Source organism: Chiloscyllium punctatum, chromosome 27 (genome assembly GCF_047496795.1).
Source record: "Chiloscyllium punctatum isolate Juve2018m chromosome 27, sChiPun1.3, whole genome shotgun sequence".
In the NCBI taxonomy this organism is placed as follows: domain Eukaryota; kingdom Metazoa; phylum Chordata; class Chondrichthyes; order Orectolobiformes; family Hemiscylliidae; genus Chiloscyllium; species Chiloscyllium punctatum.
This window is the reverse complement of record NC_092765.1, coordinates 24460125-24478271: the sequence shown is the minus strand read 5'-3', so window position 1 is coordinate 24478271 and position 18147 is coordinate 24460125. Positions and strand designations below refer to the sequence as shown.

The 18147-nt window shown below is 41.3% G+C and overlaps 1 protein-coding gene across 1 annotated transcript in view; it reads left to right on the top strand.

Annotated features, from left to right (window-relative positions):
* Window positions 1-452: 452 nt before the first annotated feature.
* The window catches only part of ldlrap1b (low density lipoprotein receptor adaptor protein 1b), a 56317-nt gene continuing 38622 nt past the window's right edge, over window positions 453-18147 (top strand). The window contains exon 1 of the mRNA XM_072548340.1: window positions 453-676. Within this exon, the coding sequence (XP_072404441.1) occupies window positions 592-676 (85 nt within the window). The 5' untranslated portion in view covers window positions 453-591. The remainder of the gene's footprint in view (window positions 677-18147) is intronic.

The following is an 18147-nucleotide window of genomic DNA, read 5'->3' as shown; positions in this document are numbered from 1 at the left end:
TCAGGCAAAAGCCCTTCGTCAGGAATAGATGCTGCCTGACCTGCTGTGCTTTTCCAGCACCACTCTAATCTAGACTCTGGTTTCCAGCATCTGCAGTCCTCACTTTTGCCCTGTTGGACTGTAACCTGGTGTGTGATTTTTAACTCTGTACACCCCAGTCCAACACCGGCATCTCCAAATCATGACTTTGTTCCAGTTTACCTACTGTCTCATACACTGAATATGATTTAACAATTGCAGACAAATTGTCTCTGTTTTTTTTAACTGGGCGCTGTCGCTTTGAGGGCTGGCTTCTATGCATGAATTATCAACCGACACCAGCCCGTGTGATGATCTCACCCCATCAGATTACATCCTGTTGAATCTGACACTTCTGAATTTCCGCGCCGTCCTAAAGCAGACAATTCTCAAACAGAGAGCGGTGAACGCAATGTCAGGGACGTGCTGCGTCATGGCTGGGCGGTAATATTTTACATAAATGTCACCTCCCTGAGACTCCATTGAGGGTTTGGGAAGTTTGCGGGAGGCTCAGCTGAAGGTTCCTGTAAAATATTTCTGCATTTTCTTCACCTCCGAGAGGAATTTATAACAATGGATGCGTTAAAGTCGGCGGGACGAGCGATTATAAGAAGTCCCAGCATCGCCAAGCAAAGCTGGGGAAGTAGCAAGCACAAAAGTAGGTTTATTTACCATCCGAGTTTACCAACTAGCATTTGCGAGCTGGCGTTTCAAAGTTGATAAAGTTGCTCCGCATGGAACAAGTTTGGTGGCTAGTGTTACATTTGGGACCTTTGTTACAAATGTATGTAGGTATGTATGTGTGTGTCTCTTTCCGATTGGCTGGATGTTCCCGAAACTGGAATAATTCCACTTTTATGTTAGTTTGTGCTTGAAGCTAAAAGCTGAGTAATGATTTCGACTTGAAAGACAGTGCGCGCGGTGGCAAATGGAGACATCGAAACATGTCTCTTGTGGTTACAACGTGACAATGTGTGTAACTCACCAAAACTGTCAGTTTCACGAGTTGTGACTATCCTTTTGCCCTCGCGTTAAACACTGGCCCTATCCGCCTTGGATTGCTCCGATTGCTAATGATCATTACGATAATTTTTTTTTGTTTAAAAGCTGCTTTTTAAACTGGGCTAAAGTTGACTGACTCCTCCCCAGGTTAGGTTATGACGTACTCTCCCTCAACAGCGCACATTGCCATCCGAGTTCACAACTTTGTCCCAGGGCCCTGAACGGAATTTCAAGAATGCCCAGCACAAGATTATCAGAGAGGTTACGAGCTGCCCCCCACACTCCAATCCTTTCTTGTTTATCACTGGCTCCTATAGCCCATCCATTTCAAGTTGACGTGCACCGTTGTGCCGGTGGTTTATGCTCGAAGGGATTTATTCCTGGGGTGGGGGTGGTTATAGATGTGAAAGTCGTGTGCAAAGCGGTCTCCTAATGTCTCTGCGGGAATCGCTTGTGCTAATCCTCCCGCGGGCATAGTATGCGTGAAATTAGATTGTCAGGAAAACTTTCACAAATCAAGCAATCTACATGTTGGACATGGTTCACACATGATGTGAAGGTGCCGGTGGTGGACAAAGTTTAAAATCACACACCAGGTTATAGTCCCACAGGTTTGTTTGGAAGCACTAGCTTTCGGAGGGCTGCTCCTTCATCAGGTAGCTGTGGAAGGGGATCATAAGACACTGAATATGCAGCAAAAGATTAGTGTCGTGCAGCTGAGAACAGAAGTGAGTCAAAATAGTCAGGGCAGGCAGGGACAAGGTAGGACTAATAAATTAAACTGCATTTATTTCAATGCAAGAGGCCGAACAAGGAAGGCAGATGAACTCAGGGCATGGTTAGGAACCTGGGACTGGGATATCATAGCAATTACAGAAACATGGCTCAGGGATGGGCAGGACTGGCAGCTGAACGTTCCAGGATACAAATGCTACAGGAAGGATAGAAAGGGAGGCAAAGAGGAGGGGGAGTGGCCTTTTTGATAAGGGATAGTATTACAGCTGTGCTAAGGGAGGATATTCCCGGAAATACATCCAGGGAAGTTAGTTGGGTGGAACTGAGAAATAAGAAAGGGATGATCACCTTATTGGGATTGTATTGTAGACCCCCCAAATAGTCAGAGGGAAATTGAGAAACAAACTTGTAAGGAGATCTCAGCTATCTGTAAGAATAATAGGGTGGTTATGGTAGGGGATTTTAACTTTCCAAACATCAACTGGGACTGCCATAGTGTTAAAGGTTTAGATGGAGAGGAATTTCTTAAGTGTGTACAAGACAATTTTTTGATTCAGTATGTAGATGTACCTACTAGAGAAGGTGTGAAACTTGACCTACTCTTGGGAAATAAGGCAGGGCAGGTGACTGAGGTGTCAGTAGGGGAGCACTTTGGGGCCAGTGACCATAATTCTATTAGTTTTAAAATCGTGATGGAAAAGGATAGACCAGATCTAAAAGTTGAAGTTCTAAATTGGAGAAAAGCCAATTTTGACGGTATTAGGCAAGAACTTTCAAAAGCAGATTGGAGGCAGATGTTCGCAGGTAAAGGAACGGCTGGAAAATGGGAAGCCTTCAGAAATGAGATAACAAGAATCCAGAGAAAATATATTCCTGTCAAGGTGAAGGTGAAGGCTGATAACTATAGGGAAAGCTGGATGACTAAAGAAATTGAGGGTTTGGTTAAGAAAAAGAAGGAAGCATATGTACAGGATAGATCGAGTGAATCCTTAGAGTATAAAGAAAGTAGGAGTATACTTAAGAGGGAAATCAGGAGGGCAAAAAGGAGACATGAGATAGCTTTGGCAAATAGAATTAAGGAGAATCCAAAGGGGTTTTACAAATATATTAAGGACAAAAAGGTAACTAGGGAGAGAATAGGGCCCCTCAAAGATCAGCAAGGCAGCCTTTGTGTGGAGCCACAGAAAATGGGAGAAATACTAAATGAATATTTTGCATCAGTATTTACTGTGGAAAAGGATATGGAAGATATAGACTGTAGGGAAATAGATGGTGACATCTTGCAAATTGTCCAGATTACAGAGGAGGAAGTGCTGGATGTCTTGAAACGGTTAAAGGTGGATAAATCCCCAGGAGCAGATCAGGTATACCCGAGAACTCTGTGGGAAGCCAGAGAAGTGATTGCTGGGCCTCTTGCTGAAATATTTGTATCATCGATAGTCACAGGTGAGGTGCCGGAAGACTGGAGATTGGCAAACGTGGTGCCACTGTTTAAGAAGGGTGGTAAGAACAAGCCAGGGAACTATAGACCAGTGAGCCTGACCTCTGTGGTAGGCAAGTCGTTGGAGGGAATCCTGAGGGACAGGATGTACATGTATTTGAAAAGGCAAGGACTGATTTGGGAAAGTCAACATGGCTTTGTGCGTGGGAAACCATGGCTCACAAACTAGATTGAGTTTTTTGAAGAAGTAACAAAGAGGATTGATGAGGGCAGAGCAGTAGATGTGATCTACATGGACTTCAGTAAGACGTTCGACAAGGTTCCCCATGGGAGACTGATTAGCAAGGTTAGGTCTCATGGAATACAGGGAGAGCTAGCCATTAGGATACAGAACTGGCTCAAAGGTAGAGGGTGGTGGTGGAGGGTTGTTTTTCAGACTGGAGGCCTATGACCAGTGGAGTGCCACAAGGATCGGTGCTGGGCCCTCTACATTTTGTCATTTACATAAATGATTTGGATGCAAGCATAAGAGGTACAGTTAGTAAGTTTGCAGATGACACCAAAATTGGAGGCGTAGTGGACAGCGAAGAGGGTTACCTCAGATTACAACAGGATCTGGACCAGATGGGCCAATGGGCTGAGAAGTGGCAGATGGAGTTTAATTCGGATAAATGCGAGGTGCTGCATTTTGAGAAAGCAAATGTTCGCAGGACTTATACACTTAATGGTAAGGTCCTAGGGAGTGTTGCTGAACAAAGACCTTGGAGTGCAGGTTCATAGCTCCTTGAAAGTGGAGTCACAGGTCGATAGGATAGTGAAGAAGGTGTTTGGTATGCTTTCCTTTATTGGTCAGAGTATTGAGTACAGGAGTTGGGAGGTCATGTTACGGCTGTACAGGACACTGGTTAGGCCACTGTTGGGATACTGCGTGCAATTCTGGTCTCCTTCCTATCAAAAAGATGTTGTGAAACTTGAAAGGGTTCAGAAAGGATTTACAAGGATGTTGCCAGGGTTGGGGGATCTGAGCTACAGGGAGAGGCTGAACAGGCTGGGGCTGTTTTCCCTGGAGCGTCGGAGGCTGAGGGGTGACCTTTATAGAGGTTTACAAAATATGAGGGGCATGGATAGGATAAATAGGCAAAGTCTTTTCCCTGGGGTGGGGGAGTGCAGAACTAGAGGGCATAGGTTTAGGGTGAGAGGGGAGATATATAAAAGAGACCTAAGGGGCAACTTTTTGATGCAAAGGGTGGTACGTGTATGGAATGAGCTGCCAGAGGATGTGGTGGAGGCTGGTACAATTGCAACATTTAAGAGGCATTTGGATGGGTATATGAATAGGAAGGGTTTCGAGGGATATAGGCCGGGTGTTGGCAGGTGGGACTAGATTGGTTGGGATATCCGGTCAGCATGGACGGGTTGGACCGAAGGGTCTCTTTCCATGCTGTACATCTCTATGACTCTAACTGAAATGAAATATTGAACAAACCTAAATTGCTGTTAAGTATTTCATCTTTTAGAAAGTTTTGCAAGTTTCGGTTCATTTAATATGTAATCCCAGAACTTCCCTTCTTTTAAGTCACATTCTCAAGAGAACTTAAGGTTTTATTTTTAAAAAGACATCTCCGCTCAAACCATGCATTAAAGGTTTGAGGTTAGAGTATGTCTGTATTCCAGAGTCAGACAGGTTCTATTTCAAAAGTAGGAATTTATAAAATATTACATGGATTGACTGCCTGCAGGTTGTGTGCTTTTTGAGAAAAGTAGAATGTATCTGATCTTCGGGTGAACATCCTCCAAGGCAGACTTCGGGATATGCATTAATGCAGAGTGGCCTAGCAGAGGCTGATAGCCAAGTTTTGTACCCATGGGAATGGCCTCAACTGAGATCTTGGGTTCAATTCACCCTACAGGTGACCCCACCACACTATACACTGATTAGATTGATTACTTACAGTGTGGAAATAGGCCATTTGGCCCAACAAGTCCACACCGCCCCGCCGAAGCGCAACCCACCCAATACCCCTACATCTACCCCTTACCTAGCACTACTGGCAACTTAGCATGGCCAATTCACCTGACCTCACACTGACGCTCACACAGATCCTCTCTCATACACATACACACCCCACACTCACTCTCACGCACACACCCTCTCGCAGGCTTACGCTCCATCACACCCACACATACACTTTACCAAGCATTCTCTCTCATGCACACACCCAAGTCTTTGGGGGTGAATATACATTTGCAGAAATTTTTTTGCAGATACATTCTACTTTGCTCAAAAAGCACACAACCTGCAGACACTCAATCCATGTAATGTGTTATAAATCCCAATTTTGAGAATAGAACCAGTCTGACTCAAGGTTGGGATATGGACAGACTCTAACCTCACACCTTTAATGTATTGTCTGAGCTGAGATATCACCTTTTTTTTAAAAAAAATAAAACCCTAAGTTATCTTGAGAAGGTGACCTAAAAGAAGTTCTGGGATTTACATATTAATGAACCAAAACCTGCAACCCATTCTAAAAGATGAAATGCTTAACAGCACTCTAGGTTTATTCAATATATCATCTCAGTTTGCATGACACTGTAATCTTTTGCTATAAATTCAGTGTTTTATGATCCCATTCCACAGCTACCTGATGAAGGAGCAGGAAGAAGCTACTGCTTCCAAATAAGTGTGCTGGACTATAACCTGGTGTTGGAGTTTTAACATGGTTTATGCAGTGTAACCTACTGAACACGCACGTGTGTGTGTGTGTGTGTGTGTTGTTTTGGTATGCTACTAGTTATCTGCTCTGACTGGGTTCCTACAATTGTTCAAGGCACAACGCAATGAAAAGCTTCACCACTGTTGAAGTATCTAAACTAATGCTATCCATGCTTTCTGTCAGTGAGAATTTGAAGTGAAAAGCTACGATGGCCCCAAATCTGGTTGTACAGAATTCAATTGTTTTAATGCTGAGTATCATCTTGTGAGGGTTGTGTAGCTCTGAGCTTGTTCTCGAGAGTGTTGTCCTATTCAAACTAGAAAGAAACGCACCAAAGTGAATATTTCTATGAAAGCAAAATACTATGGATGCCGGAAATCTAAAATAATGGCAGAACATGCTGGAGGATCTCAGCAGGTCTGGCAACATCTGTGGTGAGAGAAATGGAAATAGTGTGTCAAGTCCAATGTGACACTTTTTCAGAACTCAGAATATTTTATTCTTATTTTTGTCTATTACAATGAAGTGAGTTGTTGTCTGGAATTCCAGGACCTGAGGGCACACATGTCGAGTAAATGAAAGACCTTTTTTTTTTGAACTGAGATAAGGAGAAAGTACATCAGGCAGAGAGTGATAAATTTATGGAAATCATTTCCATAGAAGGCTGTAGAGGCCAGGTCATTGAGTACACTTAAGATGGAGGGAGATAGATAAGTTCTTGATTGTCAAGGGGATCAAGGATTATGTGGAGAAAGTGGGAGAATGCGGTTGAGAAAATTATCAGCCATGATTGAATGGTGGAGCAGACTTGATGGGCTGAATGGCCTAATTTCTGCTCCTTTGTCTTATCATTAACAGTTTTGTATAATCATAAGTTTAATCAAGGATACATGTGTGCATTTACCCAGTCCTTTATTTCCTCATGATGTAATTAATGTACTTGGCAAAATCTCATGACCAGTGAATACTATAAATGATTAGCTAATAGTATTTTTTTCTTTTTACGTTTGGAAGAATAATATTACTCAGGATATTGAAAGTGCTATGCAAATCTTTTAGGTGCATCTGAAAAAGCATTCTGCATGAGATATGTCAACTCTGGCAATGCAGCACTTGCTCCCATGACACAATGCATGCTGCAAAAGCCTTGGGCTAGAGTTTGAACCCATACCCTTCTACTTCCAGACAAGTACTACCAACTGTGCAATACTGACACTAAAACTCTTTAGTGAAATTTTGTCAGGGAATGGGGCTGGTATGGATTGCCCTGAAAAGCCATAATTATCTTATTGAAATAAGTGCTTGAGATGGAGTGTTTTGCAATTGGATTGTGTAAATTACTTCAAATCTCCAAATGGATGTGTGCTGGAGCATTCACCCAGATCTCTCAATCTCTGAATCAGAGATGGAGTTCCACATGTGTGTAAACTCGATTTTGGAACATAAGTACACATGTTCTCTGATAAATTCACACCATTAGTAATCTGTTGTACAGGATATGTGTGTTTAGTTCTTTCCAGCTGTTTCACTGCTAGGACTGCAGCACTAGTGGAAGAAGGGCTCTCTTTAATCTGAAAGACCTGGATTAATGCTGGAGATAAATAGAATTTCTTCTTTCTTCCTGTACTTTCTGCCTTGCCCTAGCTCAATAAATTATTGAAGAGCAGAATTCTATCCCTGATGCTTTTTAAATAGCTTTAATGAAGCAACGTTTGAGAATTGGGAGTGCTTCTTTCACAATTGGAAAAATATTCTGGTTCAGCTGGAAGATGTATAGATAGGAGGGTATTAAAGGCTGCTCTTCAGCTTTTTTGAGCAATATTTGATCTCATTTGAAAAGTTGTATTTTGAACCTTAAAGTTTAGTTTAAAACAACTGGGATTCTAGTTTTAGAGTATTGGAATAACTTATTTATTCTAGATGGATAGAATCATGCAGCATGAAAACAGACCCCTTCTTCCAACTTGTCCAAACTAAACTAGTCCCATTTGCTTTTAGTTGGCCTATATTAGAGTCATAGAGATATACAGCATGGAAACAGACCCTTCGGTCCAACTGGTCCATGCTGACCAGATATCCCAATCCAATCTAGTCCCATCTGCCAGCACCCTGCCCATATCGCTCCAAACCCTTCCTACTCATATACGCATCCAGATGCATTTTAAATATTGCAATTGTACCCAGCCTCCACCACTTCCTCTGGCAGCTGATTCTATACATCATTCCTTTGCATCAAACAGTTGCCCCTTAGGTCCCTTTCATATCTTTCCCCTCTCACCCTAAACCTATGCCCTCTAGTTCTGGACTCCACCACCCCAGGGAAAAGACTTTGTCTATTTATCCTATCCATGCCCCTCCTGGTTTTATAAACCTCTATAAGGTCACCCCTCCGCCTCTGACGCTCCAGGAAAAACCAGTCCCAGCCTGTTCAGCCTCTCCCCATAGCTAAAATCCTCCAACCCTGGCAACATCCTTGTAAATCTTTTCTGAACCCTTTCAAGTTTCACAACATCCTTCCGATAGGAAGGAGACCAGAATTGCACACAATATTCCAACAGTGGCCTAACCAATGTCCTGTACAGCCGTAACATGACCTCCCAACTCCTGTACTCAATACTCTGACCAATAAAGGAAAACATACCAAATGCCTTCACTATCCTATCTACCTGCAACTCCACTTTCAAGGAGCTATGAACCTGCACTCCAAGGTCTCTTTGTTCAGCAACACTCCCTAGGACCTTACCATTAAATGTATAAGTCCTGCCAAGATTTGCTTTCCCAAAATGCAGCACCTCGCATTTATCTGAATTAAACTCCATCTGCCACTTCTCAGCACATTGGCCCATGTGATCAAAATCCTGTTGTAATCTGATGTAGCCTTCTTCGTTGTCCACTACACCTCCAGTTTTGGTGTCACCTGCAAACTTACTAACTGTACCTCTTATACTCTCATCCAAATCATTTATGTAAATGACAAAATGTAGAGGACCCAGCATTGATCCTTGTGGCACTCCACTGGTCACAGGCCTCCAGTCTGAAAAACAACCCTCCGCTACCACTCTCTGTCTTCTACCTTTGAGCCAGTTCTGTATCCAAATGGCTAGTTCTCTCTTTATTCCATGAGATCTAACCTTGCTAACCAGTCTCCCATGGGGAGACTTGTCGAATGCCTTACTGAAGTCCATGTAGATCACATCTACTGCTCTGCCCTCATCAATCCTCTTTGTTACTTCTTCAAAAAACTCAATCTAGTTTGTGAGACATGATTTCCCATGCACAAAGCCATGTTGACTATCCCGAATCAGTCCTTGCCTTTCCAAATACATGTACATCCTGTCCCTCAGGATTCCCTCCAACAACTTGCACACCACTGACGTCAGGCTCACTGGTCTATAGTTCCCTGGCTTGTCCTTATCATCCTTCTTAAACAGTGGCACCACGTTTGCCAACCTCCAGTCTTTCGGCACCTCACCTGTGACTATCGATGATACAAATATCTCAGCAATAGGCCCAGCAATCACTTTCCGTGCTTCCCAGTATTCTATGGTACATTTCTCTCTACCTGTCCAAATGTCATTGAAATGTTGTAACTGTACCTGCCTCTATTCACCTTATCCACATGTCTCATGATTTTATAAACCTCTAAGGTCAGCAACACCAAATAGCTGCACTAACTCTTAGAACAGTATAAGGATGACCATATACCAAGGTATTCTGTGTAACCTTGAACATTTTATCTGTCCACAGCCAAGTATCCTGAAGTGGAACTTCCCTAAATCTGAATGCATGACTGTCTCAGGAGAGTAATTGCATTTACAGTAACTACATACAATGTAAATAGTAAAACTGCACCAATGTGAGTGAGGTGGTGAATTAATACCATGTTCAGTAACATTTTGTAAAGGTGAGAAGATTATTTTAAACTGCTCTACTGAAATTGCTACTCAGAATTTGCCTAAATATCGGTTCCTGGTGGTGAAGTTCCCAATATCAAAATATTATTTCAGGTTGAAGAACAATTCTCCAACAGATAATGTATTCTGTAGCTCTATTTAACCCTGAATCTCCATACCACTGCATCTGCTCATTCCCACCAACACACACGCGCGCACACACCCACACACACACGCGCATGCTCTCACACTCCATTAAATCTGCATGCTGTGTTTGATGTATGGGTGGGGTATGTTGTCTGTGCTTTGAAATATTTCTCAGAAACATAACTCTGGAAATGGTCAGCTGTTCAAACCACGTGCTTGATTACACAGGAGCTTGTTATCTTTGTGTAGTCCTTTTGTTTGTGGTTGGTACAGAGTTTCATAATCCACTTCCTTTTACAATTTGATATCCTTTATATCTACATGTTATGAATTCAGTTGGTTTAAAATAAATATGGAACCAGCTAGAGGGCTCCAGTTAAAACATTGTCTGTAAAACCTATCTACCTCTTTAACAATCTTGTTAACATTACGCACCAGTTAAGGACCATTCTATAAGTCCACGAGATTGGGGTCATTAGGCCACTTTTGCATAGATTTGTTTGGGTGATTAGTAGGAAAAATGTATTTTAAATATTTCCTGCTTATAATTCTTTATCATTTGCCACATCAAAAGCTGTCTTTATTAAATGATCCAAGGATTTAAATGTTTGCCTTTTGTTTACAGGATATTGATGTAATTTGCTAGGACAGCAATTATCACCATTCCCAATTGCTCTTGAGAAGGTGTGGTGAGCCATATTTTCTTGAATAACTCTAGTCCATGGTGGAACAGTGCTTTTAGCAAGGAAGCTCTAGGATACTGACCCAATGACTGTGAAGGAATGGTGATTTAGTTCAAAGTCAGGATGATGTATGACTTTGAATTCCCAGTTGATAGCATTTTTGTGCATCTGCCCTTGTCCTTCTGCGTGATAGAAGTTGTGGGTATGGAAGGTTCTGTTGATCGAGCCTTGGTGCATCTTGTAGATAATAAACTTGGTTTTCACTATACTCTAATGGTGGAGGAACGGACTTTGTATAGATGTGGTGTCAATTGCGTGGGCTGTTTTGCCTGGGTTAAGACAAGCTTCTTGTGGTGTTGGAGCTACCCTCATGCAGGCAAGTAGAAAGTATTCCATCACACTCCTGACTTGTGTCTTTTGTAGACAGTGTAAAGGCTTTGGGGAATTGGGAAGTTAATTACTTGGCGCAGAATTCATTAGTGTCTGATCTGCTCTTATAGCCTTAGCATTTATATGGCTGGTCTAGTTTAGTCTCTGATCAATGCTGTTAGTGGGGAGTTCAGTGTCATTGTACCTTTTAAAGGAAGATGGAATATTATTTGTAATTTATTAGCCCAAGCCTGGATGTTTGTCTTGTTGCATATAGTCACAGGCTAATTTAATGTCTGAAGAGTCATGAATTGTGCTGAACATATCAATTTCTAACATAATGATGATGTATCTATGAATAAAGCAAGACCTTATTGTCATCTGTTATTGAGGTAGCTGGTATGCTAAATGATAAATAATGCTGCGCTTGACAATAGAAAGGCTCTTGATTAGCGTGGTGCTGGAAAAGCACAGCAGGTCAGGCAGCATCCGAGGAGCAGGAAAATTGACATTTCAGGCAAAAGCCCTTCATCAAGAATGAGGCTGGGAGCCTCTGGGATGGAGAGATAAATGAGAGGGGAGTGGGGCTAGGGAGAAGGTAGCTAAGAGTGCAATGGGTGGATGGAGGTGGGGGTAAAGGTGATAGGGTGGAGTGGATAGGTGGGAAGAAAGATTGGCAGGTAGGACAAGTCATCAGGATGGTGCTGAACTGGCAGGTTGGAATTGGGGTAAGATTGGGGGAGGGGAAATGAGGAAACTGGTGAACTCTACATTGATGCCCTGGTGTTCTGAGACGGAAGATGATGCGTTCTTCCTCCAGGTGTCGAGTGGTGAGAGAGCGTTGGTGAAGGAGGCCCAGGACCTGCACGTCTTTGGCAGAGTGGGAGGGGGAGTTGAAATGTTGGGCCATGGAGCAGTGGGGTTGATTGGTGCAGGTGTCCCAGAGATGTTCCCTGAGGTGCTCTGCGAGGAGGCGTCCAGTCTCTCCAGTGTAGAGGAGACCACATTGGGAGCAACAGATACAATAAGTGACATTGGTGGATGTGAAGGTGAAACTTTGGATGTGGAAGGCTCCTTTTGGGGCCTTGGATGATGGTGAGGGAGGAGGTGTGGGTGCAGGTTTTGCAATTCCTGCATTGGCAGGGGAAGGTGAGTTATTGGGGTCCTGGCACATTCCCCTGCCACTGCAGGAATTGCAAAACGTGCGCCCACACCTCCCCATTCACCTCCATCCAAGGCCCCAAAGTAGCCTTCCACATCCACAAATGTTATTTATTTTATCCGGCGCTCTTGATGCGTTCCCCTTTTACACTGGGGAGACTGGACGCCTCCTCGCAGAGTGCTTTAGGGAACATCTCCGGGACACCCACACCCATCAACCCCACCGCCCCATGGCTGAACATTTCAACTCCTCCTCCCACTCTGCCGAGGACATGCAGGTCCTGGGCTCCTCCACCGCCACTCCCTCAGTGCCAGATGCCTGGAGGAAGAATGCATCATCTTCCACATGTGGAATTCAATGTGGACTTTACCAGTTTCCTCGTTTCCCCTCCCCCCTACCGTTTTCACCCCAATTCCAACCTGCCAGCTCAGCACCATCCTCATGACCTGTCCTACCTGCCAATCTTCCTTCCCACCTATCTGCTCCACCCTCTTCTCCGACCTATCATCTTCACCCCCACCTCCATCCACCTATTGCGCTCTCAGCTACCTTTTCCCAGCCACACCCCCCTCACCCCTCCCATTTACCTCTCCACCTCCAAGGCTTCCAGCCTCCTTCCTGATGAAGGGCTTTTGCCCAAAATGTTGATTTTCCTGCTCCTTGGATGCTGCCTGACCTGCACTTTTGCAACACCACTCTAATCTCCAGCATCTGCAGTCCTCACTTTCGCCTTGTAGAAAGGCTCTTGTAGGGCAGTGCTAAAATCCCTAACTCTGCAGCATGCAACTTGAGTTCAAGTCCCAACTGCTCCAGAGGTGTGGATTAACATCTTTTGAATAGGTTAATTAGGAAATATTTTTAATGAATGTCAGTGATTTCATGACTAATTGTTTGTCTAAATTCTTGTAATAACTCCTTTATTATAACAAAACTTTAGTGAGTGATGCTGTGAATTTGTTACTGTAGTAATTGATGTTAGAAGTGATTTTGATACAATTAATATCATCAGCTCTCCGATATTGTCATTCTCCAAGTTTATAAACGTGTGGGAGCAGTATCACAGCTGATGGGCTAATGAATCATCAGAACTTAGCCTTGTGGTGTTCTTTAGCCTTTGGTACATTTTCAGTGTTTCACTAAACAGTATTTGGGAATGAAATGTGATATTCTTTGCCTCTAACCCATGGTATTGATTACAGAATTGTTGTGGAGAAAGAGGAGGCTATTTTAGCTCATGGCTGTGCACTGGCTTTCCTCATGAGAATTATGACTGAGTGCCATTCTTCTGCCCATCCCAAAGCACATTGTTTTGACTTAAATAATAATGTAATTTTAATAGTTTGATTTGAAGTTGCCTGAACTTCCAGGCAGTGCCTTCCTAACTCGCTGCAGCATGAAAGAGGTTTTTTTCTCTCAGAACAAATTTCCTCTTGGCTTCTTTCTAAGGAAAGCAGCCCCAGCTTCTCCAAAGTATGTTTATAATTGGAATTTCTTATCCCTGGAACTGTTCTGGTTAACCTTTTGTACCTTCTTTCCAATGCATCCACATCCTTCCTGATTGATGCCCAGACTGTACACAATACTCTCATTGAGGTCTAGTCAGTGTCTTCTGTAAGATCTGCAGCTCTTTCCAGCAAAATGTTACACCTCTCACTTCTACACTGAATTTCAATGTTTATACTACTTCTGGAAACAGTATCTTGTTCAAGGACATTTGCTCAACACAAACAAGGAAATGTACTTGGATTCATCCATTTTATGTCTCCTGTCTTGTGTAATATTGGTTCAGTCGTACCTTCCAAGCTCTTCAGTCAGAATGTTGCAAGTTGACATCCCTTTTCAGGATTGAGCAGCTAACGTAGGCTGATACTAAAGCATAATACAGAGGGAGTACTGTATTGTTGGTGGTACATTTATTCAAATGAAATATAAAACCAAGACGTTGCCTCTTCAGGTAGTTGTTATTTTAAAAATAGTTGCTTTTGAAGAGCAGGATTGTCCCAGTTTCTCTCAACTACTAAACCAGATTTGTTGGTTATTTATCTCTCAATTCTTTGTGGAACTAAAGTGAAAACTGGCGACTGTTGTTGTTTTGTTGGAAAATACAATGTGTCAAAAAGTAACTAATTGGCTATAACACATTTTTGAAGGCTTTTTGAGGAATGAAAAAGTGGTTTAGGAATACAAATTCTCCCTTCTGCTACATTAAACAACAGTTTTTTTTTAACTGAACCAATGTTACTGTGCACAATATCTCTTTGAGAATGAAATAAACCTAGCTGATATTTTTCAAATGCTAACCCTTCCACATCTTTTCTGCACTGTGTAAATGTATTTTTTAATCTGTTTTCTTTATCTACAGCAGTGTGAATATTAAGAGTGTACTATTATCACCCCCATTTCCTGCCATGAAATGTGTTTACTGCTACCTGGCAGAGTTGGTTTCAAAATATGCTGCAGTTTAAAATTAGCAATTTGAAAATGACACCTTAAGAATTAGTAGTATTTATACTAAAAAACAAAATCTACAACTGCCTTTTGCAGTTTTCAACATTCTGTTAACTCATCTCAAATTCCTTTACTTGAACAAGTGGTGATTGAAAATTCATTGGATTTCTTAAAGATGTACAGACAGAAACACAATAAAAGACTGGTCATGAAATAGGACAATAATGCCAATTGCCCAAAACCTGAGCCAAAAAAAAGTCTCTATTTATTTTAATTATTGACTATTGGTCAAGTTGGACACTGAGTAGCAAAGTAAATCTTGCGCTTATGCACTTTGACCAGAGCCTTGTCATGATAGAAAATTGAATGCAAAACCTGCAATTTTCTGTCTGTTAAGTTGTATCATCACCAAAAGCATGAGCAAGAAGCTGGTTCTATTACATACTATTCAATGTGTTCTTTGAAATATGTCCTCTAGCAACAACTAATGCTAGAAATCATATAAGCTGAATGATTCCTCATCATTCAGTTGCTAACCCTAGACAGTAACAATCTTGCTTTCACCTGAATTTGGCTGGAGTGGGAGGAATGACTGATGCATGTATACTTTTTTGGCTCTTAACCAGTGACACACTATAGGGAGACCAAATGTTGTGTGAATGCAAAGTAAAACTAAAATCAAAGTTGGGAATAATGAGCACCATGGAAAAGCTACCAACTTTAATTTGGTATCTAGATTTGTATTAAGAATGTATGCTTGCATCGGAGCTGTAGGTTAGGTGGCAAGAAAGGATACCAAAAGACAAGTTGATCTCCCAAGCATGGAGAGGGGTGGGGGAGAAACTAGTAGATGAAGTTGTGCATATCTTATTTAAACAACTAGTTGTAGAAACTGTTCTGAGATGTGAAATGTAGAACTTCAGCATCAAAAGATCTCTCCTTCATTTTTAGCTTTATTTTGTTTATGGTGACATTCATGTGATGGTTTTCTTAATATATCTGACAATGTATTGGCACAGTGTATATCCCAGTGTGAACTTGACATTGCATCTGCTGCTGTCAAAGTTGATCATTGCTTTGGGTCAATTTCTCATGTGTATATTTTTAATTCAAATTCCAAAATTTATTTTTGGATATGGGTATCACTTGCAAGGCTGGCATTTAATGCTCATCCTTAGTTATTGGAGAACCTTGCAAGGTCTCTTCTGAAGGTATTAAGCAATAAACTTGTTTGATGCTGGACTGCATACATAAAAAGATCAGATTATGATAACGACAACTTATTCACTTCTTAAATGGTACCTACTTTACAGTCTATTTTCCAGATTTGTTTTTTTTCCAAACTGATTTGATTGGAAATTCTCACCTATGGCAGTATCTGACAGTGCGACCTTTGGAATAACAATCGAGTCATATAACCATTCTGCAATGGTACCTGGCTATTGTATAGAATGCAACACTTGCAGTAATCTGTATACATGTATTTTTTAGTCTTTTTTTTTATTGTTGTCATGCAGCATACTAGAGATGCATTCATTCATTCTTGGCTTGACCCTTTTTTTTCCTGCATTTTTAGAAATCTGGGCTGTGTATAAAATCTTGCATAACTTTTAATTGTTATTGCTAACAAAACATCAACTAGAGAATGTAAGATTAGGTGGAACAATCTTTCAAAAGGAGTGATTGACATGTTGAAACCTGATAATTATAAACTGCATTGATTTTAAAACTTTTGATGTTTTCACTTGCAATTTACAAGTTTTTTTTACCTACCAGTTGTATATACAAAACAGTTCAATGCAGTTCAAATTTCAGCACTTGTGATCCAAGGATTTAAAATAAAATGGTTACCTACAGGTTTTAAACTGATGCCGCAAGTGTGAATTTTAGGTTCTATTTGGAACTTTGTACACACTTACTTACTTTAATTATGGGTCAGGAATGTACGTTTTATAGTTCCTTATTTTCTTTTGAATGAAGTATGTTTAATAATTGATAGTTGCAGGAGTCTTCAAATAATAAACTGCCAGACATGGAACAAGGCCAAGGTCATGAATTAGTTAATAAGCAGCTAATCAATCATGCTGCAAGGATTAAAGATTTTAAAGTTCTTGCTTTCTTGAAGGTTGCTGATGTAAGATTTTATGGGTGCCAGGCACAGTCTGTTACATTATCCACGTGCCTGCTTATTAATATGGTTTTGACAGGAAATGTACTGTTTGGCTCCGTTTTGTTCTCATACCACTCACAGGTGAATTCGAGCAATGCGGAAGGGTGGATGGGTGGGGAGAAAAAGCAGGCACTCTCATTTTCTTGAATACTGGAAACATTGAGGATTATTGTTGCACTAATTGTATATCCTTGACTGTGAGCGGTTGGTGGAATTCACAAAGTTCTAATCTGGTTGCGTCCTTGTAAACAACATGCTCTACACCATACATTGTTGTCCACTGAGCAGATCTTTTTAGATCTTTGGATTATTTTATGTTGCTTTTAATTTTGGAAATTCCCATAGCTTCAAAATTATTAATTTCAACAGCATAGATGAGTTCTTATGCTGTTTCACCTCCTGGCTAATCGAAATTTCATAAACCATAGTGATAAACAGAATAGTGTTTTATGGTTAGACTCTTCGGTGGATATAACAAGAATAATCAAAGGGATTTGATAATTATTTTTAATGCTACTTTTGTGCCTTGCTTTAGTCTGGTTGAAAGTCAAAGAATGAGAAAAGGTGACAAAGAAGAATACAGGAGAGAGTCGAAGGCTTTTGAAGAACAAACACAGTATGTAGATACATAAATATGTAGAAAGGAATTGAGTGCTGATCTTTCTCTTCATGAGACTTCTGACAGTTGTATGAAAGAAAGATTGAGATTTGCTTGGTCCGGCACCACTTTTAATCAAAAATGTGTATTCCTCTGGCTCCTGTAAGCAGCTTGTATGCTGAACACTAATGAATTGGCAGTTGGTAGATTGTATACCATATTTTTAAAAAAAAGATTCTGGGGTCTGAATCACAGAAGTTTCCCTTAAAGAATGGCTTTCATGTCTTTGGTGCTTATATCTTCACTGGATTTCTTTCATTTCATTTCTATTCTCTCAGAATTCCCTTTTAATATTTCACTTTTTTTTGTTTAATTTCCCCCGTTTGTTTTATTAGCTGGCTTCATTTGACATTTGCAATTAGAGTCATAGAGATGTACAGCAAGGAAACAAACCCTTCTGTCCAACTCGTCCATGCTGACCAGATATCCTAAACTAATTAGTCCCATTTGCCAACACTTGGCCCATATCCCTCTATACCCATCCAGATGCCTTTTTAAATGTTGTATTTGTACCAGCCTCCACCACTTCCACTGGCAGCTCATTCAATACATGCACCACCCTCTGCGTGGAAAAAGTTGCCCCTTAAATTCCTTAAATCTTTTCCCCCTCACCCTAAACCTATGACCTCTAGTGCTGGGCTCCCCCACCCCAGGGAAAATAACTTGTCGGTTTACCTGATCCAAGCCCTTCATGATTTTATAAA